The sequence below is a fragment of the Rhinatrema bivittatum genome, chromosome 14 (assembly GCF_901001135.1).
Source record: "Rhinatrema bivittatum chromosome 14, aRhiBiv1.1, whole genome shotgun sequence".
NCBI classification, from domain to species: Eukaryota; Metazoa; Chordata; class Amphibia; order Gymnophiona; family Rhinatrematidae; genus Rhinatrema; species Rhinatrema bivittatum.
The window spans coordinates 528054-553832 of record NC_042628.1 but is presented as its reverse complement, the minus strand read 5'-3'; the positions used below and the strand labels follow the sequence as shown (position 1 = coordinate 553832).

General features: G+C 44.1%; 1 protein-coding gene across 2 annotated transcripts in view; it reads left to right on the top strand.

Annotated features, from left to right (window-relative positions):
* Positions 1-25555, top strand: part of USP31 (ubiquitin specific peptidase 31) — a 98421-nt gene extending 72866 nt beyond the window's left edge. For both annotated transcript variants that reach the window (XM_029576035.1, XM_029576034.1), the window contains 3 exons: positions 1745-1903; positions 11533-11685; positions 16802-25555. In XM_029576035.1, the coding sequence (XP_029431895.1) occupies positions 1745-1903; positions 11533-11685; positions 16802-18177 (1688 nt within the window). In that variant the 3' untranslated portion in view covers positions 18178-25555. The remainder of the gene's footprint in view (positions 1-1744; positions 1904-11532; positions 11686-16801) is intronic.
* Positions 25556-25779: the final 224 nt, after the last annotated feature.

Here is a 25779-nt window from a genome sequence, read left to right as displayed (position 1 = left end):
AGAATTCCTCAGTCCGTTAGAGAGCACTGGGAGTGCCAAGCAACCTATGATGCTTCTGAGATGACATTCAGTGTCTGCTCTGGTATGTTTGGAGAGTAGCAGAGGAGCGCTTTCCTTCAGAGAGGAGGAGGAGTCCCTCTGAATTAGGGTTTAACTGGTATGTTTGGAGAGTAGCAGAAGAGAGTTCTCTTTCAGAGAGGAGGAGGAGTCCCTCTAAATTAGGATGTGACTGGTATGTTTGGAGAGTACTAGAGGAGAGCTCTCCTTCAGAGAGGAGGAGGAGTCCCTCTGAATTAGGATGTGACTGGTATGTTTGAAGAGTACCAGAGGAGAGTTCTCCTTCAGAGAGGAGGAGGAGTCCCTCTGAATTAGGATGTGACTGGTATGTTTGGAGAGTACCAGAGGAGAGCTCTCCTTCAGAGAGGAGGAGGAGTCCCTCTGAATTAGGATGTGACTGGTATGTTTGAAGAGTACCAGAGGAGAGCTCTCCTTCAGAGAGGAGGAGGAGTCCCTCTGAATTAGGATGTGACTGGTATGTTTGGAGAGTACCAGAGGAGAGCTCTCCTTCAGAGAGGAGGAGGAGTCCTCTGAATTAGGGTTTAACTGGTATGTTTGGAGAGTACCAGAGGAGAGCTCTCCTTCAGAGAGGAGGAGGAGTCCCTCTGAATTAGGATGTGACTGGTATGTTTGAAGAGTACCAGAGGAGAGCTCTCCTTCAGAGAGGAGGAGGAGTCCCTCTGAATTAGGATGTGACTGGTATGTTTGAAGAGTACCAGAGGAGAGCTCTCCTTCAGAGAGGAGGAGGAGTCCTCTGAATTAGGATGTGACTGGTATGTTTGGAGAGTAGCAGAGGAGCGCTCTCCTTCAGAGAGGAGGAGGAGTCCTCTGAATTAGGGTTTAACTGGTATGTTTGGAGAGTACCAGAGGAGCGCTCTCCTTCAGAGAGGAGGAGGAGGAGTCCTCTGAATTAGGGTTTAACTGGTATGTTTGGAGAGTACCAGAGGAGAGCTCTCCTTCAGAGAGGAGGAGGAGTCCTCTGAATTAGGATGTGACTGGTATGTTTGGAGAGTAGCAGAAGAGAGTTCTCCTTCAGAGAGGAGGAGTTGTCTTTGGTGATCTATTGTTTAGAAAAGAAGAACATCTGTCCTGATTGTTCATACTTTGAATGTGCTGAACATATCAGAGGATGAGGGGTAAGAGAATAAAGCAGCAGGAGACCCTATCATGACAAATATTAAAATAATAATAATTGTATAAACAGAGAGGCTTTTGCTCAACAAATAGATGCTTTTCTGGCCTCGGTGGCCTTGTTGTGGTGGTCTCTTTTTTGTGTGTAGAGTTGCTTACCTGTAACAGCTCCTCTCACATAAACCCTCCTACCTGCTCTCTGGAGCTGGTCTCCGCCAGTTAAAGCTCGATCACCAGAACTGAGGGGCGCAGCAGGGCCTAAGCTGTCTGTGAATTCCGTTTCTAAGACTCTGAAAGGGAGCAGCTGTGATCACCCGTTGACCCACTGGTGAAGTGCTGTTTTCAGAGAGCACCTGTTACAGGTAAGCAGCTTTGCTTTACACAGGTAACAGTCCGGGGAAGGGTATTGCGTAGCTCACACGGCAGGGTGGGCAGTCTTCTGATTCAGGGATTACCATTAACAACTCAGGGCAGATCAGGGGAGTTGCACTGTTGCTGGAATTGGTATTAAGTTTATAAAAGAGGTAAAACACTATGAGTGTCTTTCTCTTTTCAGCGTACTGTAAGAACTCGGTGGATGGGCTGTGGTATTGCTTCGATGACAGTGATGTGCAACCATTAGCAGAAGAGGAAGTGTGCAAGCAGACAGCATACATCCTGTTCTACCAGAGGCGAGCTGCAATCCCAGCCTGGTCAGCCAACAGCTCTGTGGCAGGTAAAACCATATGGGTGTGTACTCACTGTATGATGATAAGGGAGGCTTTCACATCCAGCAGGCATCACTAGTCTTTTCCAAATGTTATTTTCTCACTCCGTGTCACTGAGTGCTGATGGCTAATAAACTAACATCATGGAAACAGGAAGTGAGATCTTTGGCAGCAAGGGAGTCCCAATTCCTACAACTCAAACCAAGAAAACAAAAAAATACTTTTTTCCTAACTGCAGCAGACCATGGCAGCCTAATAGCACCTGAACCTGGCAGTTATTTTCAGTTTCTCTGCCGGTCCTTGGGGAGTGCTCTCATAGTTGCCGTTTTGGCAAGTAGACCACTTGGTGTCTCTGGCTGCCATTTTCAGCTGCTAGATCTATTAAAAAAAAAGCTTTCCAAATTGAGACAAAATGCTCTTTGACTTTTGTTATCCTAAAGATAAACCGATTTCGGCATCATAGTGGATAACACATTGAAATCGTCGGCTCAGTGGGCTGCGGCAGTCAAAAAATCAAACAATGTTGGGAATTATTAGAAAGGGAATGGTGAATAAAACGGAAAATGTCATAATGCCTCTATCGCTCCATGGTGAGACCTCACCTTGAATACTGTGTACAATTCTGGTCGCCGCATCTCAAAAAAAGATATAATTGCGATGGAGAAGGTACAGAGAAGGCCAACTAAAATGATAAAGGCTGCCCTATGAGGAAAGACTAAAGAGGTTAGGACTGATCAACCTGGACAAGAGACACTGAGGGGAGGATATGATAGAGGTCTGCAAAATCATGAAAGGACTTGAATGCATAAATGTGACATGGTCATTTACTCTTTCAGATAATAGAAGGCCTGGGGGCACTCCATGAAGTTAGCAAGTAGCACATTTAAAACAAATTGGATAAACTTCTTTTTCTCTCAACACACAATTAAGCTCTAAAATTCATTGCCAGAGGATGTGCTTAAGGCAGTTAGTGTAGCTGGGTTTAAAAAAAGTTTGGATAAGTTCCTGGAGCAGAAGTCCATAAACTGCTATTAAGCAATAGGGAATAGCCCCTGCTTTGTGCTGGCATCAGTAGCATGGGATCTGTTTAATGTTTGGGTACTTGCCAGGTACCTGTGACTTGGATTGGTCACTGTTGGAAACAGGATGCTGGGCTTGATGGACCCTTAGTATAGGCCTGACCCAGTATGGCATATCTTGTATTCTTAGCGTCTGAGGCTGGGCACTCCCAGGTCTTCCCAGGTGGCACTTGGTTCCAGTTGGCATTGGGGACTTGTTCAGGCCATAGGTCTTCCTGGGTTAGACCATATTGGTGAGTCTCGTCTTTTTGGTGGCCATACAGAACCTAAAGGCTCAGTTCTGTGCCTGGTTCTGGTTGAAAGAAGGCATGCAGGTACTGTGGCCACTTCCTGAGTCATTCAGCTGTTTCCTTGGAAGGGATCTTTTTAGTATGGCAGATAAATGTATGCCCCATAGCATGTGGTACCAGGCTTCAGACATCAGAAACTGAGTCCTCCTGCCTCCTGTGTGAGGAACTGGTGTCTAACAATGAAGATATAGGCAATATGTCCTGACCCTAGATGGAGGTATCTGGAAATTTCAGGACCTCTAGTGAAGCTTTTTCTGCAACAGCACTGTGCAGTGGCTAAATGCCATGCTCAGAGCAATCGTCTCTCTATTCCACAACTTTCCTCTTCTAAGAATCCCCTGGATTTTTGTCTCCGAGGGTTTCTGGCAAATGTGGGCTTGGAACAGGTAAAAAATCCTAAAGGACTCTTCCTGTCTGTTTAATGAAGATACTAATGTCCCTCAGTCTTGATGTGAAATACTTGCAGTTAACCTTTCAGAAAAAATGTGCGCACCAAATAGGTATAAATTGTATGGAGTAGTTTTGGTGGGATATTTTTCATTGTGGACATAGGGACATTGCAAAGAATGTGGTAAGAATGGCACAGCAAGAATCTTGGGATAGATTTGAACCTTCCAAGAATGATGGTCTGTGAACATGAACAATAAATAGATTTCTAAGCAGTATAGAAGATATTATAACATATAAAGTTGTGACACTAACCGTTTAATCCTAATAAGCAGGAAAGATGAGGAAAATAAAATGGTAATAATTGTCTGCTCGGTTCCTGTTATATCATTTTTGCATAATGCACTAGAAAATATATTTTTTAAAAGGTATGGGCTTTTAGAGATGAGGAACTTGTGATTACAGCAAAGGCACCTTAGCAAAGTTTTAGCCATGAAGGTCCTTTAAATATGAGAGAAATTTATTGTAATATAGAACCAGGTTTAGGTGGATAGATATTACTGTGGTATAAACTTATGAAACATCTAAATAATTCTGAAAGGATTAAGTACAGATGCATTTAATGTAAGAGGATCAATGAAACCCTTAGGGTAAATCCATAACTGCAAATACGTATGATGCAGACGTGGATTTATTGAATGTGAATGAAAGAGAAGAAACATCACTAAAAAAGGAACTTTTGGAATTATCTCTGAGATTACTGTATTTGCTAAATGTTAGTTGAAAGCGATATAAAATACCAGTGAAACAGACGATGGCTGGAGTAATATCCCTTTTTAGGAAAGGAGATTGAAGTTGCAGCAAAAACTGAGGCATTAAGTTGGTAAATACCATTTACAAAATATACAAGAAGATCTTAAATAAGATTGACAACAGGAAGAAGGAAATGGCCATGTGCAGACAGGCTCAGTCAAGGATTGTCTCCAGGTGCTCTTCTGTCTGCCTTTCTATCGCATTTGGGATCCTTATCCGAAACCATTGAAAGATCTACTCTTCTTACTTTTGCTTAAAAAGTGATAAACAATAGACTTTGAAGCTTTTTTTGCCTTGAAAAATGTCTTATTTATGGGTCAAACCACATCTAGTTTTCAGGATGTAGTGAAAGAGACAGAAACCAGGAAAAGGAAGTTTTCTTCAATATAAATTGAGTCTTAGCATTAGGGGCTTCCTATATTCAAAGATTCCCATGCAAATGTGCAAGAAAATATCAGGGTGTTAATTGTGTTCACAGAGCTTGCACAGCTGGATGGTTTCCTGTGGCAGCGGCAGAGGCTGGACCCACATTGTTTAATTGTTTATTTCTTAACGTTTACTCTGTTCTTTCTCCCCAAGATGTGGGTTATTATGAAAATTGTTCTCTTCTTTTCGTAAGTAATTTCTTGAATTGCTACTTATTTTAATCTTTAAAACAACATCTTGTATGTGATATAACTTAAACATTACTAAATATATATTAAAAAAAAAAAAAAAAGCAATACTTAGGAGAGAGATTACCAAAACACAGAGAATGTGTAACTTTAGCACAGGCCTTCAGCGAGACCAGAGCATTCTTTGCTCATTGCTGAATATCAGTGCTGCACCCTGGCCTGCCTCCAGAACCGCCTTTGTGTGGGCAATGATTTACCACCCCAGAATTTGAGTGGGGGAGGGGAGGAAAGAGGGAATTGTAACACTGAAGATTTCTTCGGCTGTCTGCCAAGGTTAGGCAAATGAATCTTTTGAATATTGACCTCGGAGAATTTAATCTGGAAATGTATTTAGCCTTTATAGATTTCAAAAAAGCATTTGACAAGGTTAAATGCAATAAATTGAGGCAAATCTTGGAAAAGAGAGGATCCCTTCAACACTTAATGAATGCCATCCAAAATCTATGTGATAAAACACAGATATTTACCCACTTTTCATCATAAACCACAATAATTAACATCCTGTAAAGAAGCATAACAAATTCTACTCCAAACCAAACAATATATATATAAATATACTCCAACCACTCCAACTCTTCCATCATAGCCCACACCTTCCCCTCACATATCAACCTTCTTCTCCAGACCCCATCCCCTACTAAACCATTTAACAAACATAAAATAAAACTACAGCAGAATTCCACCCAGGGAGTGTCACTTCCTCATCAAGCAAACATGAGATGGAATAAACTCACATCTCTAACCCACTCCAGGCAAAAGGCAGAGATCTCTACCCTTCCAGGGCTATCCCAGATCCTGCTGGAAGAGCCACGTCGTTACTTTCGTACAAGACAGGTAATTTCGCTCTAGTCTTCAAGGAAATTTAATTTCATCACATTGGATCAAAATAGTTTTTAGTGCATTATGGAAAGAAATGTATAAAGATAATTGAAATAAATCAAGGAGTGACGAGAATGTTACTTATCCCTGGTACGAAATATAATGCATTTTGCTGATCACTAAGTTACATTACATAAAACTAAAAATGTGCTTTAGAAATCTGTTCATCAACTAAGAGCATAAGAAGTATTATGCTGGGTCAGACTAATCAAGCTCAGTATTTTGTCTCCGACAGGGGCCAGTTCGGGTCACAAGTACCCAGCAGATCCCCAATAGTCGATCTGTTTCTTGTATCTCACTGCCAGGGATAAGCGCCGGCTTTCCCAAGTCTATATAGAAACATAGAAACATAGAAATGACGGCAGAAGAAGACCGAATGGCCCATCCAGTCTGCCCAGCAAGCCTCACACATTTTTTCTCTCATTCTTATCTGTTTCTCTTAGCTCTTTGTTCTATTCCCCTTCCACCCCCACCATTAATGTAGAGAGCAGTGATGGAGCTGCGTCCAAGTGAAATATCAAGCTTGATTAGTTAGGGGTAGTAGGGGCAGTAACCGCCGTGATAAGCAAGCTACACCCATGCTTATTTGTTTTTACCCAAATTATGTTATACAGCCCTTATTGGTTGTTTATCTTCTCCCCTGCCGTTGAAGCCGGGAGCTATGCTGGATATGCGTGAAGTATCAGTTTTTCTTCTCCCCTGCCGTTGAAGCAGAGAGCCATGCTGGATATGCATTGAAAGTGAAGTATCAGGCACATTTGGTTTGGGGTAGTAACCGCCGTTACAAGCCAGCTACTCCTCGCTTTGTGATTGCGAATCCTTTTTTTCTTCACCCCTGTCGTTGAAGCTATGCAGGATATGCGTGAAGCATCAGTTTTTTGTTTTTGTTTTTTTTTTTTTCCCCCTGCCGTTGAAGCAGAGAACTATGCTGGAAATGCGTGATGTATCAGTCTTTCTCCCATGCCGATGAAGCAGAGAGCCATGCTGGATATGCATGGAAAGTGAAGTATCAGGCACATTTAGTTTGGGGTAGTAACCGCCGTAACAAGCCAGCTACTCCCCGCTTTTTGAGTGCGAACCCTTTTTCTTCTCCCTTATCTGTTTATGGACTTTTCCTTCTGGAAGTAGTCCAGCCCTCTTTTGAGCTCCGCTCTGCTAGTTGCCTTGACCACATCCCCTGACAACAGATTCCACAGCTTGATTGTGCACCAAGTGAAAAAATACTTCTTACTATTTGTATTAAATTTGGTGTCTCCTCTAGTGCTAGGCTAAGTGACTGTTTCTTGTTTACCTGTTCCACTCCCCTCGTGATTTTATAAATGTCAATCATTTCCCCTCTGTCATCTCTTTTCCATACTAAAGAACCCTAATCTGTTTGACCTTTCTTCATAAGGGTGCTTTTCCATCCCCTCTGTCAATTTATTTTTGGTCTTGTCCGTAATTTTTCTATGGCTTTGTTTGAGAAAGGGTGACCAGCACTGCACAAAATGCTGTTCTCAGTTTTGTTCTCTGTTCCTTTCCAAATAATTTGTAACATTCTATTTGCCTCTTTGACCGCCGCCAAACACTGAGCCAAAGGACTGTGAGGTCCTTTTCCTGGATGTTGACTCCTAACACGAAACCCAGCATATGATGTATTTGGTGGGGTTGTATTATTTTGCACTTATTCACATTAAATTGCATCTACCATTTTATTGTTCAATAAACTGCAGCCTTTGCTTAAACCCATTTTCAGTGTGATGTGTGTGTTGTTAAAGGAGTGAGGGTGAAATGCCACGGGAGTCCTTCTTGCCCACGCTAATATTTGGGTATTTTGATACTTGTAATCTGGATTGGCCACTGTTGGAAACAGGATGCTGGGCTTGATGGACCCTTGGTTTGACCCAGTATGGCAACTTGTTATGGTCTTATATTATGCCCAATCTCCTAGTCTCTCAAGGTCCTTCTGCAGTACTTTACACTATATCAACTGACTCACATTTATGCATATGTTTATTTTTAAAACCTCAAAAAAAACCTAGTAAATTGGTAAGACAAACTTCCCTTTGCAAAAATCAGATTGACTTCCCCCATTAAATCTGGTCTATGTGGCCAATAATTTTGTTTTTAAAGAATAGCTTCAACCATTTGCTTGGCACCAACATCAGGCTTTACCAGCCTATAGTTTCCTCGTTCACCCCTAGAATCCTTTTTAAGAACTAAAATCACAAAATATCTTTAAAGAACACCAAGACAATGGCATTTAATGGAATATTAGAACTAAGATTCACAAATCTCCTACATTATTTTGAAGGAGTGAATAAACATGTGGACATAGGTGAGCCGGTAGGTGTGGTGTATTTGGATTTTCAGAAGGCGTTTGACAAAGATAGTTTGGGAGTCAGAGTGTCTAAGTAGACCTTATCCCATTGGCTAGCAGACTGTATTTCATTTTACTACACTCAAGCAGGCCTGCAGCTTGAAGGTCACATCAAGGCTCATTCCGTTCGGGCCATGTCTGTTTCGGTGGCTCATGTCGTGCTGTCCCCATTCACGAGATATGCAAGGTGGTGACCTGGAATTTTCTCCACACATTCGGCTCTCATTATTATCTGGACAAAGATGGCTGACGTGACGGTCAGTTTGGCAGTCGGTCCTCCATAATCTGTTTCAGTCATGAAAACCAAACTCTTCCTGCCGTGGGCCCTTTCCTTGGGTGCAGGCTTGCTCCCCTGGTTCTGTGCTGCTTATGTTGGGAGCAGCCTGTAGCTACATCCTTCTTGTCCTTGGAGAAAGCAGAATTGCTTACTTGTAACAGGTGCTTTCCAAGGACAGCAGGATATTGGTCTTCACGAAACCTGCCCGCCACCCCCGTGGAGTTGGGTTTCTTTCGGTTTATTTTTTGCGAACTCTGTTATAAGACTGGAGAAGGGACCCCGCGTGGATAGTGGCATGCTCAGTGTGTCAGTCAAAGTTTTCCGTGCTGGACTCCATCTGATGATGTCACCCATGTGGGAGGACTAAGATCCTGCTGTCCTTGGAGAACACCTGTTATAGGTAAGCAACGCTGCTTAATATACAAGATAGTATTCGAAATGAAGACATAAAGAAAGCACTAAATATTCAATGACTGATGAATTCAAATATCTTAAGAACAATTGGAAAACATATAGAAAGAATGGAAGATTGATGAAAGAGAAGCTCTTCGATATTGAGCTACAGTAACAAGAAAGACAGACCTAGGAAAGGATAGAGTTACAGTGCTCTGTAATGAAGCTGGAGCAGGCAATTATGCCTTCTCAAGAGAGATTTTTTCCAAGAGCAAACTGGAACTAACTTAGTCCTCTGAATACCTGGAGCCTGCTTTGATATGAAGGAAGGTTGGGTGCATATAACTGGGGAGAGAATTCAGAAGCTCTTGGTACAGGTATGTAGGTTGATAGCTGTGCAGAATTTCAGGGCATGGGACTGCTTGCAGTTTGTGCTCTATGCCAGTAGCCTTGGATTCTTTGCCTTTGGCAAGAGTTCACATGCCCAAAAATCACACCAATCGGAGAACAATATTATTACAATGTACTCTGCTGTCCAGTAGCACTAATATAAGTAAAACCATGTACTGGTTATAACTCAAATTTCAGTGTTTACCGTTTTTAATATAATCAAATAGTGTGAAATATAAGTGCTCTCAAAAATGATATTTTTATATTTTATTAATCTTGACTTTTTTTTTTAAAGTGCCTTGAAAAGGTATAAGTTCTTTATTTTTTATAAAGACAACTCTCTCCTTGAGGGACAACCCAACTCGCCCACGTTTAGAAAAGGTGGTCTCACTTATCTTATTGAGATGCAGGACAGAGCCATCACTTATCTCGTGTAATCGAGTTCACATGTGCCTGTATAGAGGTTTCTTCTCTTGCCATGGTGGTCTCAGTCTCAAGACTGTTCAGAGAGGTTTCTCCGGGTGAAGGTCAGGTCCAGTCTGGATTGATGATTGAAGAATGTGGAAATGGGAGTAGATCTGGAGCCTCCACCTGGATGATTATTATGACTACTGCCAGTCTTTTGGTCTGGGAGGCTCAAGAAGTGTAGAGGAACGCTCAGAAGCAGCCTTTTCTCTAATTGTTATAGAGGGTGGAGAAGTTCTGTTATGGATCTGATGACTATTTAAAAGAAATGCAAAAGTGGAAAGGTTTTTCAGTCATTGGAGAGAGAGAGAGATTCAGGGGCTCTGGACACCCAAATCCAACCAGCTTTACCTTTTCCCTCCTCCTTCCTGTACTTTCTTGGAACTTCAGCATTCTAGTAAAACAAAAAACATTCTTTTTAATCCACGGTGGTCAGATTTTCTTTATTTTCTAAGCATCAAGGTACTTTTAGTTACCTGAAAACCGATGTGATATCTTGATTGAATGTCAGTATATAAAATAAATAAATAAATACTTAGCTGGATGAATGAGTGACTTGAAAACCGTATACTCTTTCTTTCCAAACAAATCTTAGTTTTGTTCAAAAGTTAATTCTGCTTCTCACATTAAGAACTTTTTCTTCCTTTTTTGTTCTGAAAATTCCTTTTCCTAAAGAGGTGAAGCTATATATTCTGTAGATATTAAGAAAGCTTTTACATTTTTTGCAGGAATGACAATCTTTTTGGAGGGTGGTAACAGTGGTTTGTGTTGTATGTTTCTGGTAAGAGAGGATTAGCAGCCTCTATCGTTTCTGTTTCTAAAAGGATTAAATGTTGTATTATTGAGTTCAACAAGAGGGGTCTATAAGGCTTCCCTTAGTCATATTCCATTAGAGAAGCCTCCTTGTTATATGTGCAGAAGGTCTGGAATTTGATAGTCTTTCCTGAGACTCTGAAAACGACATTGGATATGACTGTTGGGAGACATTCTCCAGTCTGCTTTAAATACCACCTGTGCTTTTTTCCATGGTGCTCTCAACTGGAGAATGTAATAGAATAAGAATATTTTTACCATTAATTTTCATCCCTCACAGAAAGTGCCAGACAGTGAAAGCTGCCGGGCCAGAGGCACGTGTGGCTCTTGTACACGGGATCAGGAGCTGGGGTGACCGGCAGTGAAAGCTGCCGGGCCCGAGGCACGTGTGGCTCTTGTACACGGGATCAGGAGCTGGGGTGACCGGCAGTGAAAGCTGCCGGGCCCGAGGCACGTGTGGCTCTTGTACACGGGATCAGGAGCATGGGCTGTGCTCGTCGTGAGCATGACAAGGCTGTAAACATGGCATGAACAGACAATGCCAGCCTGAAGTGACAGAGGAAACCGGTTTCCCTTGTGATGGGGAGAAAGGGAGGAGGTGGGATGTAGAGAGGAGTAGGAGTGAAAGAGGTCTTCAAGAGAAATACTTATTTAACTGGAAATCTTTTGCTAGTTTCAGCTAAAATAAATCCATGCATCTGTCATGAGTGACTGGATAAGTGTGTGATAATGTCCCGACCTATGCCACAGTATGACTTGTGATAGTGCTGTAACATTTGATACCTGTGCGTGTGACATACTCCTGGTTTCACTTGCAGGTTCCACAAGTTCATCGTTGTGTGAGCACTGGGTAAGCAGACTTCCTGGGAGCAAACAGCCAAGTATCGCCTCGGCTGCATCTTCCCGCCGGACGTCTCTGGCTTCACTGTCCGAATCCATGGAGCTGACTGGAGAAAGGAGTGAGGATGATGGTGCGTCCACCCCACTGACTGCTTGCAGAATGGGGGAGTCGAGAGAGCGTTTGCATAACTGAGGGCCAGAGTTAAGAAAATGAATGACTCCTGCCAAAAATGTCACTTTGCAGGAAGGTTGAGTCAGATGTGTCGTGATGCCTCCTTGTGCGCAGTCTGTAAAGCAGAATTGTAAATCCCTCACAGGAGCTGGATTTACACTTATACTTTTCAGGCCTGTATTTGATATGTATCTGCCAAATTTCAGTCTTCCTCATGTTTTACTTTTTCCAAAATTAGCAACAGACTGACTGACACATGCAGCTTGTTAAAAGATTCTCAAGGGCTTTGAGTGTTTTATTTTAAACAGATGCAGCCTGCAAATCCCAGCATCACATTCTCCTGTTAGTCCAAGCTTTTCACGGGAGGTAGTCCTGCAGTCTTTTCATTGGTCTGTGACCACCATCTCTGCGTCCCCATCCCCTTCCCCAGTTCTTCCTTACTATTAGCAGGATTCAGAAACGCAGAAACATGAAGAGAATTCTTCAGTAAGATGAACCTTCCTCACATCTGACAGTTTCTGACAAGCTCATGTTTAGGTGGTAACTGCTGAAGCAGCAGTGACTCCTCTGAGCAGGGAAGAGCTTGTTAGCAGCTGTTGACAACTGGTATGAGTTTAATAACAGACACCAATTTGTGAAAAGAACTTGCCATGAAAAGGATTGGATAAGTTCTTGGAGGAGAAGTCCATTACCTGCTATTAAGTTCACTTAGAGAATAGCCACTGCCATTAGCAATGGTTACATGGAATAGACTTAGTGTTTGGGTACTTGCCAGGTCCTTATGGCCTGGATTGGCCACTGTTGGAAACAGGATGCTGGGCTTGAAGGACCCTTGGTCTGACACAATATGGCATGTTCTTATGATGCCCTAGTGCTACGCTGGCCTCAGGATGTCCTGCTGTATGTATTTCCTCCATGGCCTCTGGTAGGCAAGGTTGTAAGGAGAATAGAGGACCACCCAGGAAGCATGATTCTTGTAGCTCCAGAACGGCTGCAAAGGCCTTGCTTTGCAGATCTGGTCAATCTAGAGGTAGACGGCCCACTGAGGCTGGGCCACTTACAGCATATTCTGCGGCAGGGGCCTATATTTTTGGATTGCTAGCGACTTTGCTTTTGAAAGGAGACAATTGAGGAAAAAAACAACCCGAAGGATGTTATTTCTGCGCTCGTACTACTACTCTTGCATATGTGCAGGTTTGGAGAGTCTTCGAGTCCTGGTGCGTGGAGCAGGGGGTGGACCCCAGTTGAGTTTCAGTGCTGCAGATTCTGGCTTTCTTGCAAAGAGGCCTAGCGAAGGGCTTTAGTTCCCTGAGGGTGCAGGTCTCCGTCTTGGCTTGCTTGCGGGGCAAGGTTCGGGAGCTTCCTCTAGCTGCACATCCGGATGTGGTTTGTTTTCTCTGGGGGGCAAAGCATTTGCGCTCCCCCCTCCCCCGTTCGAAGGTGTGTCCTCCTTGGAACCTCAACTTGGTCCTTAAGGTGTTGTGTTAAGCTCCGTTTGAGCCTCTTAAGAGGGCCACCATAAAGGATCTCACTCTGAAAGTGTTGTTTTTGGTGGCGATTTGTTCGGCCAGGAAGGGTATCTGAGCTTCAAGCTCTGTTGTGCAGGGATCTGTTTTGCGGAGTTTGGATTCAGGAGTCTCTTTGCGTACAGTCTCATCTTTTTTGACAAAGTTGGTGTTGGCGTTCCACTTAAATCAGTCAGTGGAGCTTCCAGCCTTTCGTGATCTGGAGGTGGGGTCTCCTCATGGAAAAGAATTAAGACACCTGGATGTCAAGAGAGCTTTGTTGCACTATCTAGAGGTCACGAACAGTTTCAGATTGTCGGATCACCTTTTTGTGCTGTGGAGTGGTGCAAAAGTCTTCAAAAGCCACAATTGCGAGATGGGTGAAGGAAGCTTACATCTGTCAAGGTTGTCCTATGCTGTGGTAGCCTTTCTTTCGAGGTATGGACATAAATATGAGGTGAGGTCTCACTAATGCCCTATTCAGAGGTATTATCGCTTCCTGTTTTTCTACTGGTTGTACCTCCTGATGCACCTTAGTTATCCCTCTGGCTTTATTTTATTACCATCAGATCCTCAAGCATGATCATCCCAAGGGAGATTCTTGCATCAACTTTCCTGCATAATAGCAAACTGCAAGCCTGAGCAGAAAATATAATGGCAACTTTTAATTGCTCAAGATGTTGGTGGGTCCCAGCACTAATGGAAATGTCAAATCAAGATCTGGTTCCACATTGTAGTTAGTTTTTCTTTAAGCTGTCAGCATAGGGATTGAAAAAGACCTGTTTGTTAGTACAGGCTGGAAGTAGTTTGACTAATGAAGCATTAAGTTTGGTGCAGATTTTCTCAGTGGAGGAGTCTGAGGCGATTGAGCCTGTGTCTTCCATAAAATGAAATTCAAGGGTTTGGTTTCAGGCTCTGAAGATGGGATAAAAAGTGAACAGAGAAGCCGTTTCAGGTATTGGAGGGCTTCTGTAGTTCTCATGATCTTCCTTCTCGTATTCACGAATCGTTCCTTTGAACCATTAGAAAGAACGTTTTAAAACAATTTTTCTTGCATGTTTGTTAGAAGAGTTGGAGACTTTAAAACATTGCCTCCAGTTCCACAGTTTCTTCAGACTTTTGCAGTTTTCCAGAAAAAATCTGACATTTGAACATTTTGGCCCCACTCCCTTGCTAAGTTTTGTCTGACTGATAAAAAGAGGCGTGAGACTTGGTGCGGCCTGGCTAACGTTGCATGTAAACTCATCTCACTGACCTGCTCAATATCAATCTCTCAGTTTTCACAAGGTAACACTAATTATTACATAAATGAAGAAATTCTTCTGTGTCCAGGGCTTTGTTTTCCCCGGGTGCTCTCGGGATGTGCTTGACAGCTGGAAGGGCACCCTCAGCCCAGCTGTTTGGCCAGTAGGGACCATCTCCACCATTTCTCTCCCTCCTTGGGTCACAGCATGCCAAAAGCCTGCAGATTTAAGAAAACTCAGTTATGTTATTTACGTGTTAACTAGGGATGCCCCCAGCTTAGAAGACCTGAACACTTGCTTGATTTAGTGGCTATGTACCTGTTTCAGAGTCTTCTGTTTTTAGCTGCATTAAAAGCTGTATTGCGGGATCCTGTAAAGCATAACAGAAACAGGCACCAGGTTTTGTGACTGCTCAATTCGAGGAATGGTGATGGTTCCAAGCAAAAGCTCCTCATTCATTGAACTAATCTGAGGCAGCAGCCTGGTCACCTCGGTGTACCTTTACCAGACTTTATACAATTCACCTATTTAATTATTTCATCCACAAATCTCAATGGCTTCCCACAAGAGACTATTGATTCAAGCTGTTTCCCATTTTTTCTGTTTTTATGATTAGTTTATTTTACTTTCTGTTTAACTTTTTGTTTTTAAGAACAAATTTTAGTTTATGCTGTTTTAATTGTTCATGTAACTTTTCAGTTTATTTGTTGTAGGTTTTTTTTTTTAATTTATCTGATTATTATGAATGTATTTTGCTACCTGCCAAGTACTTAGGGTAGTGCAGGCTAGAAACCAGCTCCATACACAAATATTGCTGTGTCTCTGTAGTCCTGCGTGATGAATACATTGGTTAACTTTGCCTATTCCTAGTCTCTTAATTCTCCCATCAGTCTGAAGCAATTCTCCCTGGATATGGGGTAATGTTGCAGTGCACTAATGAGCTGTATATATTGTCATTTTATGATTTAAAGCTGAGGAATAACTTGTTTGATGAACAGGTGTAGCCAGATGTAGATCACATGGCCCTACTGGCTAATCAAAAGGTTGTGAAAATTAGTCTGAAGCTCTGCATCCTGAAGAATTCCTGGCAGTAGGGAATTGACGAGAGAAACCAAAATTCCTGCTACTTATTAAACAATCCACGGGGATCCTCCTTTAAGGGCCTAACTAACTGTACCTTGGAGGAGAGGGGAGGTGAGGGATAATAAATACATTCACATACGCCTGTATAAATATTGCTCTAAAAGCAAGCATTTTGGAGAAGTGATGGTTGTGATCAGAGGCCGGAGTGGAGGGTAGGATGGGGGTACACTCAGGAATAACATTAGGCAGTAGTTCTTTAAGGGGGGGAATGGGAGCTGCTTTGAACAACTGCCCAATGAAGGTGTTGAGGGTAGAAACACAGCCCATCTCGACAATCCCTGCCACTCCCTCAGAGATCCCCTGTGCTTGTCCCATGCTTTCTTGTAGAAAGACCCGCCCATGAACACCAACTGCTCAGCTCTACAATCCCTGCCACTCCCTCAGAGGTCCCCTGTGCTTGTCCCATGCTTTCTCGTAGAAAGACCCCGCCCATCCACACCAACTGCTCGGCTCTACAATCCTTGCCACTCCCTCAGAGGTCCCCTGTGCTTGTTCCATGCTTTCTCGTAGAAAGACCCCGCCCATCCACACCAACTGCTCGGCTCTACAATCCCTGCCACTCCCTCAGAGGTCCCCTGTGCTTGTTCCATGCTTTCTCGTAGAAAGACCCCGCCCATCCACACCAACTGCTCGGCTCTACAATCCCTGCCACTCCCTCAGAGGTCCCCTGTGCTTGTTCCATGCTTTCTTGTAGAAAGACCCCGCCCATCCACACCAACTGCTCGGCTCTACGATCCCTGCCACTCCCTCAGAGATCCCCTGTGCTTGCACAGGGCTCTACAATCCCTGCCCCACTCCCTGACAGAAGCCCTCCTCTTTCTTCTAGGCTTTCTTGAATTTAGAACATCAAGTTTGGGATGGGGAGAGAGCATCCTGGGCAGTCAAGGTAAAGACTGAGATCAAGTAGAGTCTATGATAAGAACTAGGTATGCAAAATAAGCACCACAGAAGAGGCTTATGAATCTTATCTATTGTCCTATTTACAGCAGCTCCTCACTGAAAGTCAAATGGGAAGACAAGGGCGAGGCTTTATGTGATGAGAGAGGCAGGATGCCCTGATAGGGACAAGATGGAAATGTGTAGAGATTTTGTCTCTATGCATTTTCATCTCCTGGTCTGCTCTTGGCTCTCTTGTGAGGGAGATTATCTAACAATTATTATACTTTTTTTGTTTTTGCTGCAGGGGGCTTTTCGACACGTCCTTTTGTCAGGAGTGTGCAGAGACAGAGTTTGTCTGCACGGTTTTCAGTAACCAGCCCATTGGCAGTCAGTGAGAATGGATTCAGATCATCATGGTCGCTCGCTGCCAAGCTGCACATGCGTTCCTGTTCTCCATCTCGCTTTTGCACAGAATCTCCTGTCACGCTGGAGAAGATTGGTGAGGCAGGTGATAAGGTCTCCACATCCTGCTTTGGGAGCTTACGGAACTTGTCCAGCAGCTACACTGAGCCTGTGGATAACACCAGGCAGGACCGCAAACCATCAGGAAGAGCGCCACTTGCAGTCATGGAAGGAGCACCACGGAGTGAGTGCCCTGGGAAGAAACTGAGCACCAGTCTCTTGGATCCAGTCTCAAAGAGCTTCTCTCAGCTGGACAGGAGAAGCCCCAGGTCTGATGCCTTGGATAATGGCAACCACATTGCATTTGTGGATCAGAGCGACTCCACGGACAGCTCTCCTGTAAGAGAGAGGATCTCAGGCTCAGTGACAAAGAAGGGACCCGTAAGCAGCAAGGTGGTTTCTGGCACAACTAGCAGGGATGGAAGGGCGCCTCTGATTGATCAACAGTCATCGCACAGCAGCACGCCCCCTGCTTCAAAGAGCTCCAGGAGCAAAGTTGTGTCCCGACGCGCATCTACTGCCCCCTCAGTGGGGCAACCAAAAAAGGAAGCTGCTAAAAAGCAAGACCTGGCATCATCAGTGACTTCTCAAAAGTCAAAACCGGTGATAGTGCCAGCAAAGAAGACTGACTCGAGCCTTTCTGCAGGGAAAGAGTCTGTCAAGAGCCGAACCTCGGAAAAGGCTCTCAATAGAGAAGCATCCAAAGTGAGCCTGAGCTCAGACAAAGTCAGCACTGCCTGCAGCCAGAAAGGGGTGCGAATCCCAGCACATTCTAAGGCTAATGAGCACGTGAGGAGCTCGTCCATGGCGAGCCTGCGCCCTGCGCATGGCAGCAGCAGATCCACACTGAAAAGGGACAGCAAGTCAGAAGACAAGGGACTCTCTTTCCTGAAGTCAGCCCTGAGGCAGAAGGAGACGCGCCAGTCAGCTGACTTGGGGAAAACAACACTGCTGTCCAAAAGAGTGCACGGGGGCTCCTGCAGGTCAGTCAGCAAAAGCACCACAGAAGAGAAATCTGAGAGAAACAGACAGCAGTCCTGCTCCGATGGACCGGCAGCCAAAACATCTGCTCCTGGCAAACATTCCCTGTTATCCACACACAAACGCAAAACCTCCCTGGGGGAGAGCAGCAATGGAGTAAAGGCAGCAGAGACAGCACTGACAAAGTTCCCTCCCAGCATGACCTCTGCCACACAGCTTGCCCCAAAACCTCAGTGAGAACTTTATCCCTTCATCTTTGCGATTCCTCTGAGTAGAGCAGGTGTCTCTTCCAGGGAGACCTGCCACCTCCCCGGCTTGTGATCAGTGTAACTGCTGTTCTCCTCTGCCACAGCCTGAGGACACGGCAGTGCACTCGTGTGTCTCTGCATCTGTTCTTATGCGCAGTGTTAGTTGCAGGGGAATTTCATAGCATTTGTCTTATTCTGCCATCAGACCAAATAATTAGCCATAGACAAAACTATGCCAGCAGACTGGAAGTGCCATGTGGCATTGTAAAGAGTCACAAATTGCATTTCTTGCACTCCTTCATCCTGCCAGAAGTCAGTCGCTTATTATTTCTGTGCAATAATGATTCATTTCTCTTAAGTGGGGCAGGACTGGAAAGACTAATTGTCTAAAATTACGAAATGCAAAGCTTGACTTGAGAATGAGAGAAAATGTTTACTTAATTTACTGCGAGGAGCTTTATGAAAAGTAATAGAGGATGCAGATGGCAGGGTGGTAGTAGATGCTGACACTGCTGGTATCCTATGGGAAGGCCTGGGACAGGATCCCAGGATCTGCAATGGGGTCAGAGTCCAGGTTCGCAGTTAGTGATAGGGGGGAGTGCATAGTATCACTTTTGGGGTGGCCTTGTAGTTGGGCTGAGTGTTGGAGGCATACAGTAAAGCTTTAATACTCTGCAAGGGCTCCGTTGGGGTTATGATGGCAGAAGCATAAAGGCTCTTGATGTTATGCAACATTTTGAGTGGTCTGAGAAGAGAGAGGGCAATAGCAGCAGTGTAAAGGTGCTGATGGAGGGGGTAGCACTGCAGAGGTTCTTGAGGTGGTTATGAAGCACTGTGAGGTTTCTTTTGGAGGTGAGATGGTGATGAGATCATTGTGAATGGAGCTTATTTGAGGTCTTCGGAGGGGGTAATGGAAACAATGTGCAGGGGAAGGGGTATTGTGGGGTGAGGGGTCCTCATGGGGGATGATGGGAGCAGTACGAGAGGTATTGGGGGAAGGGGAGCTGTATGGGTGATCTTTTGGGAGGAGTGGTGAGATTTCTTGGGGGAAGCAATGTGAAGGTTATTGGGGAAAAGAAGTAGTGTAAGAGGTCTTGGGATTGTAGAAGCACTGTGAGTTATCTTGGGGGATGTTAGGAGCAGTGTGAGGGGTCTTTCAAGCAGATTGGAGTAAAAATGGTATTAAAGTTGGGGACAGTAGCTCTGCCCTGTCTTTAGAGTAAGCGAGGATGAAATATCACTGTTCATGTGGTGATAGAATAAAATAATTTCATATCTTGTGGTGCACTGAGGATTATTCCCAGAAACAATCTAAGGACCTGATTCATCACGGTATTTCCCCATAGAGACAGAACGGGAGAAAAGCCCTAGTGACTCAAGCAGTGAGTTAGTAGGATAAGAAGTGATATTTAGACTTAACTAAGGACCTGATTCATCAAGTTATTTCCCCATAGACACTGAATGGGAGAACAGTCTTAGTGAATCAGGCAGTGAGTGAAGTCTCTTCTTAATTTGAGCTTAGTAAAGAAATATTAGCTCCTGTAGGACAGTGGATCTCAGCCTGGTGCTTTGGTATCTTCCTGGTTATTTAGGTTTTCAGGTTATCCTCAATGAAAATACTTCAGATATATTAGTATGCACTGCTGCCATTGTATGCAAATGTACCTTATGCATATTCATGGCTATCCTTAAAGCCAGACTAGTTGGGCATGTCTGCAGAAGGGGGTTGAGAAACCCTGATATAGAGGGAGTTTGTGGCCATTTCTTTGTGGAGGAGCTCCTGGCTGCTGATCTCTGGTAGGAATTATCCAGATATAGAACATAACAGCAGATAAAGAGCATGCGGCCCATGAACAACATCTGCTCAGCTTTGTGGTCTCTCCCTCTGCCTCTGTGCTTATCCACCATAGGAAGCTTGTTCCATGCATCCACCACCCTCTCTGTAAACAAAGGTTACTCCTGACTCTTTCTTCTTTCATCCTCATCCCAGGATCCCTCATTAGAGTTTTTCTGTTGAGTCTCACCTACTGTGCATGGAAACCTGGAAAGTTTTTAAATGTCTCTATCATTCCCCTTCCCCTTATTCCCTTCAAGGTCCACATGCTTATATCTTTGTCTGTCCCCATATGCTTTAGAACGAAGACCACTGCTCATTTTCGCAGCCTCCCTCTGGAACAACTCCATCCTGTTTCTATCCTTTTGAAGGTTTCGGTCTCCTGAATTGTACTCAGTATTCCCAATGAGGTCTCACCAGGGACCTTATACAGGGGGCAGCATCACCTCCCTATTCTGCTGACCATTCCTCTCCCTATGCAGCCAAGCAGCTTTCTGACTTTTGCCATTGTCTTAGCTACATATTTGGCCACATTAAAATCTTCAGATATGATTGCCTCCAGATCCTGTACTTGTTTTGTGCACAGAACATCACCTCTTATACTGTGCCGCACCCTTGGGTTTTTCCAAAAGGAAAATTGGTTCTTACCTGCTAATTGTTGTTCCTGTAGTGCCACAGATCAGTCCAGACTCCAGGGTTTTGCATCCCCTCCAGCAGATGGAGACAGAGAAAGTTTCACTGACACTACCACCTAACACGGTGCTACCTGCAGTCCCTCATCATTGACCTGTACCCAAGCCAAAAAAATAGAACAAATACCAATACAATAACTACCAGCCCCCGCTGAATGAGCAGTGAAACTGGAAACAGAGAGCAATGCCCACACCAAAACCTGTGCAGGACTAAGAGAAAACCTGTGCCATTCTTCTGCATAGTCATAATAATAAGTTGAGCAGACTCTCCAAGGTTCCTCTTTCCTCCATTGGGCAGGACCCTGACTGATCTGTGGCACTTCAGGAATGAAAATTAGCAGGTAAGAACCAATTTTCCTTTCCCTGAATGTGCCCAGATCAGTCCAGACTCCTGGGAAGTACGAAAGCTTCCCTAAATGGGGTGGGACCTTGCGAGTCCCACTCGAAGCACACTGTTCCCAGTGCCACCCCTAACACCCACTCAGGGTAATCCTGCCAAGTGCTGCCCAGGCCCACCTGTACACATGCTCCTATTCTGGCAACCTCCCATCCGTCAACTGGGTTCCTGCTTGCCTCTGAGCAGGTTCCCTGCCCTGGTGGTTTCTAGGGATACTGAGACCCCTCACAAGCCAAGGGTCCACAGGTCCTAGAAATACACCCACAGACTAAATACATACAGTACTGGGATCATTAATCAGTCCAAGACAGGCAGAGCTAACAAACTTAAGTTTATTAAGAAAAAGTGGGAACAGTGAACGGCCAAAAGATTTAAACTGCAAACAAAGATTAAACATTAAAGGATGACAACACTTTCAAAGGAACTGAACAGGGTCTCAGCGCAGAGATCTGCACTCCCAGCCCAGACTAGAGAGTTCCAGAACCTTCGGGGCTGGTTCTCTGTCTGCAAGACCAATCCGTGCACACAGTACTAGAGTTCCAGAACCTTCAGGGCTGGTTCTCTGCAAGACCAATCCGTGCACACAGTACTAGAGTTCCAGAACCTTCAGGGCTGGTTCTCTGTCTGCAAGACCAATCCGTGCACACAGTACTAGAGTTCCATAACCTTCAGGGCTGGTTCTTTGCTGCAAGACCAATCCGTGCACACAGTACTAGAGTTCCAGAACCTTCAGGGCTGGTTCTTTGTCTGCAAGACCAATCCGTGCACACAGTACTAGAGTTCCAGAACCTTCAGGGCTGGTTCTTTGTCTGCAAGACCAATCAGTGCACACAGTACTAGAGTTCCAGAACCTTCAGGGCTGGTTCTCTGTCTGCAAGACCAATCCGTGCACACAGTACTAGAGTTCCAGAACCTTCAGGGCTGGTTCTCTGTCTGCAAGACCAATCAGTGCACACAGTACTAGAGTTCCAGAACCTTCAGGGCTGGTTCTTTGTCTGCAAGACCAATCAGTGCACACCGTAATAGAGTTCCAGAACCTTCAGGGCTGGTTCTTTGTCTGCAAGACCAATCAGTGCACACAGTACTAGAGTTCCAGAACCTTCAGGGCTGGTTCTTTGTCTGCAAGACCAATCAGTGCACACAGTACTAACAGCTTTCTGGCCAATGGCACTGCAGGATGTTTGTCTTGCATGTACCTGGGGCTGCTGGGATGTATATGCTGATCAAGGCAGCATCCAAAGCTTCTGCAGGTTGGCACAGAGGAAATGGGAGCTCTGTGGAAAAGGGTCACAGGCAGAACAATAAACCACAAAGCATGCAAAACTCCTGTTTTGCCACAGAAGTTCCCTACGTTTTACAAATTTTGGTATCTTCTGCAAAAAAAAGACATCTCGCCCCATAGCTCTTCCACAACATCACTTACGAAAATATTGAACAAAACCAAACTGGGGACTGATCCCTGCAGCATACCGCTGGTAGTACCCCTTTCTCAGCATGAACACCATTTACCACCACCCGTTGTCACCTCCCCTTCAACCCGTTTCTAACATAGTCATTTTAGGACCCATAGAAAACTGTTACATATTCAGAACTGTGTAAAGGCCTTACTGAAATCCAAGTACACTACATCTAGCGCTCCCCCCCTGATCCAACTCTAGTCTCTGGTCTGCCAATCTGACATGATTTAGCTCTGGAAAAATCCATTGGATTCCAGGAACTGCACTGGCCTCTGTTTAGCAGCGATTCCATTAATTTGGTCACAGACTAACCGGCCTTGTAGTTCCCAGTCTCCTCCTCACTTCCACTTTGTGAGGAGGAAACATCTCCACCTGGCTCCAGCCCTTTGAATTTGGGGTGAGGGAGTGGGAAGACCTTACTCAATTCCTACAGCAATCGAGCTGATATTTTATGAACTTCAAACATTCTGGCAGATCGTAAGCAATTTTCTAGGTGTAGATGTGTTTTCTAGTTTAAGTGTATGTGTTTATTGCTTGGTGAGTATAGAATTCCAGAAACTTTTCTCTTAAGATAAGGAAAAGTGATTTTGTCTTGTTTCCAGCTCTGCCTGCGTTGATTTGTGAACACTTCCTTCCACTCTGCCCTCATAATGTTTTCTGCTCGTTGCTGTGTTAGTCCATTGAAAAGACGTAAGCATTAGTGCAGATGATGGAAGAGTACGCCAAGCTCCATCTCAGCATGTTTTTCGCCAGCTTCTTTATATACTTGTATACTTTCCTGGCAAACTTGGTACCTGAAGAAACACTGATTTATTTTATACGTAAACACATTTGTTAAGTGTAAATATGTTAGTCTGATGCGAGTCATGTTTTTGTCGAAACTCTGACATTTTCTCCCTGGGGGCTAGTCCCTGGTGCAGAAGCAGACTTTCCTCCTCAGCAAAAATACAGCCAGGTTTCTACGGAAAAACTGACAGTAGTTTTTGCATGGCTGCTTCTTGATTGCTTTGCTCCGAATGCATGTATTGTTTAACTATGCAAAAACAAAATGTAAATGCACTCCTGCACTGAAGCTGTGCTCTGCCTCTGACCACTGTCTCTGTGTATACGAAGCACAGGTTCTGTAGTAGTCTCCACTACTTTTCTTAGCACTGATGTGTTTCAGCTGTTTTCTTGCATTGCACGTCGTTACTTGCATATTCTTTCTGGCATTTAGGATGTAGAAGTGACAGAATATGACGTGTAGTGAGATCAAAGCTAGGTTCTAGATTGTATGCATTGGGAAATGCAGCATGCTTGATTCATAAAAATCTCTTCCCACTTTGGCTTTTCTGTGCTCTACCATCTTATTTAGGATTTTCAGGTATAAATTAGTGCTTCCATTAATTTGGAAGTCCTTCAAATGTCTGTTCCTCTAACTGGTGAGATCTTGGCTGTGTGAGACACAGCTGCCATCAAGCAGAAAGAGTTTGGGAGGTCATGGGGCAATATAGCGAGTCCCAAAAGACTTGAGAGAAGGAGTCTGGGGAAATAGAATATGTCTGGGATCCTTGGGGAATAAGCACGACTCGAGAGAATGTGGGTTTGAGGGGAAATACAACATGGCCAAAAAAGAGAGGGGGGTACAGGGGGAATGCAGTATACAGGGGAATTAGCATTTATTAATCCTTGGGATGCTTCAACATCTCACTGTGCAGAGATTAGTGAGTGCTGAGATTGTTTTTGGAATATGCAGTTTTATTACAGTGTCCTCAGTTTTCAGAAGAGGACAAAGTCTGGAGCTAAGGTCCTTACAGTTACACACCAGTGATGGACCTGCCTGTGCCGGATTACAGTTCCTCCAGTCTCAGTTTATCTGAAACCTTTGCAAAGTTTCTTGTTCACAAATAGCATGTCCTGTCCAGTTTGTGTTCTGTTGTTTGTATTGTTGGCAGCTTGTGAGTTTTTGCAGTGTGCTGTGACAGTGCTTCACCACAGATTAACTCTCTGTGGTGAAGATTGTATATGGTTTCTAACTTGGAACCCAGCTGCTGGGCTTTGGGAGGTGTGGACTGTAGTTAAAACCAAATCATGTGTTTGACTACGATTCGGAAACCAGTGCAACCCATCCTAGGAAAAGAAAAGAACACTAATCATTATTCAGATGCAGCTTTAACGGGAGAAACTTAACTTTAACTGGAACCCTGCAGGATGTGGTCTTAGCGAGAGAGGTGTGACCATCTGTCCTTATTCATTTGCATGTAATTGAGTGCCACTTGCTGAATTCTTTGTCCGTCAGCGAGGGATCTTCCATAGGATCCCTCCACTGCATGGGAAGACAGGTGCATAAGATGTTAGGGTTTGCCATTAGAAGTGGTCGGTCTGGATGTGGCCCTGGTGCTTTATTAGAGAGATTAAAGTATGGAGTTCTGACTTCTAAGATCTGCTCTGCCTGTATCTCAAATGAATTGATCTTGTGGTCATTTGTGGATGGCAGGAGCTCTATAAACCCATTATGTATTTCTCGGTGCTAAATCTGCCAGTCTCAGATCAGTATTACACTAAGCGTGCTGTGCTCCTGCAGCCATCCTTTCTAGTGCTTTTTTTTTTTTTTAGAAAGAATTGAGTGGACAGAGATCCTGCACCTCTGGTTGTACACTGGAGTTTTCTTCTATGACTGCCAGCCTCATCTCGGTAATATTTGCTTTTGATAATCTCCTTTCTTGGGAGGCCTCCAGCAGGAGATGTTGTGGCATGCTGGATGATGTTTCTATGTGTTGCAACTTTAAAATTACTGGGGGACCAGTGCATGAGACTGTAACCAAGGCCTTTTTGTTATTTATTTCTATGGTTATTATTCCAGGTATAAACACTTTTAATATGCAGAAAATATTTTTATGTTCAAAATGCTTCTCTTTCAGAGGAGGACTGTTGAATATACAGAGTTGGAATTATAAAGGGGCAATGTGTATATGAAAAATACATGAAATTTAGCAAATGCTTTCAGATTTGAGCATATTCTTTCTTCAACTTTGTGATGCTACAAATGCTAATTTACATATCAACCAGACTTTGTGCTCATTTACAGTGTAAATTAATGGCATCAGGGCTAATGTCTCTTATGGTATCAGAATGTAATTGTATGCTTATTTGTAAAATCAAGTAATGTGATAACAGCTTACCTTTCTCTTCAGTGGAATGAGCAATTGCTTTCCTGGTCTCCCGCAGTGCA